Genomic DNA, 5,724 nt, shown 5'->3' on the forward strand with positions numbered 1-5,724 from the left:
AAAATAAATTAACCTGAAATCCTTTTATTCAATTTCACCCCAAAAATGAAAACTAAATGAAACAAAAAAAAGTTGATGAGGGACTTTAAGAAGGAAATTGCTCAGATTTTTTTATATATATTTTTCAAATTTGTCAAAAATGTGTGAATATATGTGTGAATGGGTCTGTGACTTTAAAGCACTTTGGGCCTTTGAAGGAAGGTAGAAAGCACTATATAACTTTACACCATTTACAATTTTACTATTTACATTTTGAAAATTTAAGAGTAAAAATGACAAAATAATACATCTATATTTGTTTTACTAATCCAATAATGCAAAATAAAAGCAAAAATGAGTCACTGAAACAAAACAAATGTGAATATTGTGTAAAATCTATAGAAGGCCTTCTTCTGGTGTTGTTTTATGGCGGTTGGCAAACAACAGAATGGCGCATTACTGCCACCACCTGGTCTGGAGTGGCATCAGGTTACTCCTGTTTACCATGTCTCATAATCTAATAAAACTGCTCTGTGTTTGTTACACATAGCACACTGCGTTATCACGTGTTCTATAGTTTCATCCACACCACAAAAGTCACACTTCCCACTCTACAGAGTGTGCCACAGTTTACAGGTAAAAGGTGCAGACGTCTGAAGTTTTCAATCAGTGTTCCAGCATAGACAGCTGAGCGTAATTTACTTCTGTGGATGTGATTGGACATTGAGCTCTTCTGGTTTCACTTTTAAATGGCATTTTTGGAAGCTCAAGACATGGGTCAGCTGATGGGCAAAATGGCTTCTTGGGGTTTTGCAAGGTATGAATAGTTTGTTTATTTTAAGTTTTCACAAGCATTTTTTTTTTTATTTGTTACCCTCTATATTTAGTGTCTTAATCTTCTTGTTTCAGCCAGTTGTTCCTCTTTGCTCTCTTGGGTTGGAATGCTCTTTCCTCTCCTATTAAGGGTAAGAGATTCTTATACTTAGTCTTGTTTAAGAAGTTTTATTTTTTATTTTATTTTTTTAAATTGTTTTCATTTTTTTCAGATCTGAGTCGACAGGATCGTCTCAAAGGCAATATGGGGTGGAGCTCCGACCATCAGAATGATATGGCTTCAGATTCTGGGGTTGTGTCCCCAACTGGTTCTGTGTCATGGGTGGTGACCAGGCCGCCACGAAAAGCTTGGTCTGGATTCCCCTCCAGTCCCAGTGATGCTGTCCCTTGGATGGCAGAAGTGCCAAAAGAGAAAGTGCTGGGACCCCGTTCGAATCCTGACGGTTCTGTTGCCTCGATGATTGTGGCACCTCCAAATCTGCCTGGGCCCTCTTCAAATCCTGAAGGCCCTGCTGTCTCGTGGCTTGTGGAACCCCCAAAATTGCCAAGTCATCTTTTAAATCCTGAAGATCCTGCCATGTCGTGGCTTGTGGAACCCTCAAAACTGCCTGGTCTCACTTCAAATCTTGAGGGTCCTTCTGTGTCGTGGGCAGTTGTGAATCCCCCAAAACTACCTTCTCCCCCACTTACTCCAAGTGGTCCTACACGCCCATGGCAAGTGACTGCTCCCTCAAAGAAACAGAGTTCCCTGCTGAATCCAGAAGGTCTTCCACTGTCATGGGTTTCCCCAAAATTCCAGTCTTCTAATTCTAAGGGCTCCTCTTCATGGGTTGTCAAGCCCCCAAAGTTGTCTGGTACCCCTTCTAGCACTGATCCTTCAGTCTCGTGGGCTGTAAATACTCGTGAAGTGCCTGAAGCCCCAGCTAATCCAGAAGGACCTTCTGTGTCCTGGTTGGATGCTCTATCAAGGAAACCAAGCTTCCCAATGCTTTCTGAAGGTCCTGCCCCATGGGTAACATCAGAAATTACAGATCCCTCTGGCACTGAGGAGATTGGAACGACACCTACTGATGAATCCCTAGCCGAACCTCAGCTTGGACATGAAGTTGACCTTTCATTTCAGTCAGCAGTTCCTCAAATGGAAGGAGGCTCTGAGCATAACGACCCAGAAATGGACACAGAGGGGGTAGATGCTGTTATGCCATACGCACCCATGTTCCAGGGAGGTACGCTGAAGAACTCTGAAGCTGTCTACGAGCAAGGGAACTCTGAGAAGATGACAGATTACGTTGACTCGATGTCTCCTTATGCCTTTGGTAGTATGCAAAGTTCCTTTTCCCCCTACATCAAACCAAGATTACCAAACCTGTTCTACCTCTTCGTGACGGGCCAGCTTCCTCACGGCACGGTGTCTCACATGCAGTCAGAGTTTGAGGTTGGCAGAGACCGTACAACTCAAGTTGGCTACGAGCAGTTCGTCTTCCCTGGTAACTCTCAGAAGTCTTCCCAGACTCTGGTTCCCCCAGAGCAGCAGCAGCTACTCCAAGAATTTCAAAGCTGAAAAGGATTGTGGACTAAATATTCAAGTGACTTGAAAGAATCAGGGTAAAGGCATTTGTGCAGTTTATTGTATTTGACTTCAAGTTGCTTGAATTGAAAGTTTTCAATAAAAAGTTAAATTAAACTTGTGTCTGAAGTTTCTTTGAAGGTCTTATGTTGAGTTTAGCTACTAGACTTGTAGGTACAACTCATGGCTTTTAACTTGGACCCTTCAACTGATCAATGGTGCACATTTAACTAACTCTATTACTCAAAAAATGCAATAAGATGTAAAAATGTATCTTGGTTGGGATCTAAGGCCATGAAAACTGTACTAAACCTATTTCTCTTTCCACAAGTGAGTTGGACTACTATGATGTTGCTTCTGTGAACCAACGCTGCCAAAGTATCTGTGACTTGTGGGACAAGCTGGGAACATTGACTCAAAAGAGAAGAGAGGCACTAGAGGTAGGGGTTTTTTTTTTTTTCCCTCTACTGCTAAAATGAAATCAGAAATGATATTTGTCCACAAGAGTGTGCTAATGCACTACCTATGGAACTCCTTCAGACCATTGTGCTGAAGAGGTACAACAGAATCCCTCTAAAACCAGAGATGTAAAAATGTTTCACTGGATAAAGGAGATATTGATATAGCCCCCTTGAGGTTGCCGGCTTAAAGCTTGCAAGCCACTTCCTCTGATCCATGGTAGTTATTCCACACCTGAATGTGAAGGCCTGGGAAAAGAGCCGGGGATTATCGCTGAATGACAGTGACAGGGGTGTCTGTGTGCCACCGCATACTTTGTATTTATAACTGGATGGAGCTGGTTTAAAAAAAAAAAAAAACTTCTGTCCTAGTCTGGCAAGTTCCCTGTGAGCAAAACATTAAAATATATATAGAAATCAGGTAATTTTAGCCAAACTGCACAATTGCTTTTTTGTGATCCTCTCAGCGCACAGAGAAGTTGTTGGAGACGATTGATCAGTTGTTCCTGGAGTTTTCCAAGAGGTCAGCTCCTTTCAACAACTGGATGGATGGAGCCATGGAGGATCTGCAGGACATGTTCATAGTTCATACCACCGAGGAGGTCCAGGTAGTCCTCCGAACAGGCTGAATTTTCTTGTATTCCTACCGATGGAAGTAATAGCCTTGCAATTTCACTTATCCTCACAGAGTTTAATTGCAGCTCATGAGCAGTTCAAAGCCACCCTGCCTGAGGCGGATGCAGAAAGACAGGCCATTTTGGGAATTCACAATGAGGTGCAGAAAATTTCCCAAAGCTATGGGATCAAGTCCAGCTTCATTAACCCCTACAGCACCATTGCAACGGAAGAGCTTCTCAACAAATGGGAAAAGGTCATTTAAAGCATTTAATATAGATATAGACATTCACACAATGAGTCATTTGATGATTAAGCAACTGTTCTTGATTGTTTAGGTGAAGCAGCTGGTTCCTCAGAGAGATGGTGCCCTTCAAGAGGAAATGGCACGCCAGCACGCCCATGAAAGGTTGAGGCGGCAGTTCGCTGCCCAGGCTAATCTCATTGGGCCCTGGATTCAGGCCCGCATGGAGGTTTGCTTGGGAAGATTTTATAACAAATTCATTATCCAAACAGCAAAGCATTTGAAATAAGATGGAAACAGAAGAAAGTGCAAAAACCCTTCGACCGGCATTTGAATTGGTGCTAAAATATAGTTTGACCCTGTTGCATGTGTTATCCCGGCAGGAAATTGGGCGCTGCTCCCTGGAGATTGGTGGAACGCTGGAAGACCAGATGACCCAGCTGAAGCAAATTGAACATGTCATTATTGCTTACAAGCCCAACATTGACAAGTTGGAGGGAGACCACCAGCTAATTCAAGAGTCTCTCGTGTTTGACAACAAGCACACAAACTACACTATGGAGGTACATAGGTGCAAGCAAATCTAACAAAACATGCTTTCTTATGATGAATATTTTCAGATCAAATATTTTAGATTTGTTTGTTCATTGTGATTTTGCTTTGCTTCCACTTCCACAGCACATCCGCGTCGGATGGGAGCTACTCCTCACAACCATTGCCCGAACTATCAATGAAATTGAGACCCAGATTCTTACCAGGGACGCTAAGGGGATCAGCCAGCAGCAGATGAATGAATTCAGATCGTCTTTCAACCACTTTGACAGGGTATAAGTCTCTTTCCAAAACATCTTTTTAAAGCTTTTTTTTAAAGACAAAAGCAAGTTGCTTAAACTTTTGAATTATAACCAATAGCATATATTGTTTTAAATGTGAGTTTAACATTTTTTTCAGAAATTTTAGTTTTGCTTCACAATTTAATGTTAAAGTTAAAATCTCAATGTCCAAATTGTTGTAACAATAAGTCTTAATTAGGAACATAACCATATTTTCTGCAATACCAGATTACAAGGCGCACCCTCGATAAATGGTCTGTCTGAAACTGTCAAAAATATGACACACCGGTGCATTAAATGGCCTATATCATGCTATTCTAAGCCTTTCAGAGTAAACTACATCCATTTATATTGATAATATATTACATTTGGCACACCAAAGAACTTTTTTTTTATTTTTTAAATAAAATATGAGTCATTTTCGCTAGCTCATTTTCCTATCTGGAAGTAAGATGCCTCTATCTCTGAGGCACCACCTTCACTCCTTATGGGAGCCATCCATTTCATAAAAACTCTTGATAAAAAAGAAATGAGAGAAGCTAGAACATAGTATATTTTAATAAAAACTAAAATATTTTTTCCAATCACTGGTGAGAAAGTGTGTGTTACCCTGGGGGAGGGGCGGGGCTGGGACTCTTCTTTGGAAGGGGCTGTTCCTCCATGTTCATACGTATTCTTGCTTATTGGTGTTTAGAGAGCAGAGTTGGAGAGGAATGCTCAGAGATTCGTAAATAGAACAAAAATACTGCTATGGGGTGTTATTTGTGAAGAATTAATATTATAATACACTTAAAAGCCCAAATAAAGTTGATTTTGCATGATATCGGCGGCCCTTTAAGGAAGACAAGAGTCATGGATAAATCAGTGAGTCAGTGAAACTGTGTTCACCGTAACTAGTGTTTGCGACACGCTTCACGTTAGCTACGTTAGCATACTCACAATACTTTCCAACTTTGTTTGCAACACTTGAAAAAAGAGGCTATGTCCGAATTCCTTCACTGCTCACTACATGGTGCACTATGTAGTGTGTATGCTATTTTGTATGCTGTCCAAATCTACAATTCCAATATCTAGAAATTTCCCAGAATTCTCTGTGAAAATCCAGTGTTTATGTTCACTAGACTGGGGAATATAGACCACAATGGCATTGCGTTTGTGAAAAAAATGTTACTTCATTTTATTTTTTAAATAGAA

At 40.9% G+C, this 5,724-nt stretch overlaps 2 protein-coding genes across 2 annotated transcripts in view; both read left to right on the plus strand.

Moving 5' to 3' along the window:
- The window catches only part of actn2b (actinin, alpha 2b), a 22,685-nt gene that overhangs the window by 13,889 nt on the left and 3,072 nt on the right, over window positions 1-5,724 (plus strand). The window contains 6 exon segments of the mRNA XM_036215604.1: window positions 2,712-2,820; window positions 3,306-3,446; window positions 3,527-3,709; window positions 3,792-3,926; window positions 4,081-4,260; window positions 4,376-4,522. Of these exon segments, the coding sequence (XP_036071497.1) occupies window positions 2,712-2,820; window positions 3,306-3,446; window positions 3,527-3,709; window positions 3,792-3,926; window positions 4,081-4,260; window positions 4,376-4,522 (895 nt within the window).
- On the plus strand, window positions 642-2,497 carry LOC112161631 (protein app1). Its single transcript, XM_024296930.2, has 3 exons — window positions 642-796; window positions 889-944; window positions 1,026-2,497. The coding sequence occupies exons 1-3, from the start codon at window positions 729-731 to the stop codon at window positions 2,372-2,374; spliced, it is 1,473 nt and encodes a 490-aa protein (XP_024152698.1). The 5' UTR covers window positions 642-728; the 3' UTR covers window positions 2,375-2,497.

This window comes from Oryzias melastigma, linkage group LG15 (genome assembly GCF_002922805.2).
Source record: "Oryzias melastigma strain HK-1 linkage group LG15, ASM292280v2, whole genome shotgun sequence".
NCBI lineage: Eukaryota > Metazoa > Chordata > Actinopteri > Beloniformes > Adrianichthyidae > Oryzias > Oryzias melastigma.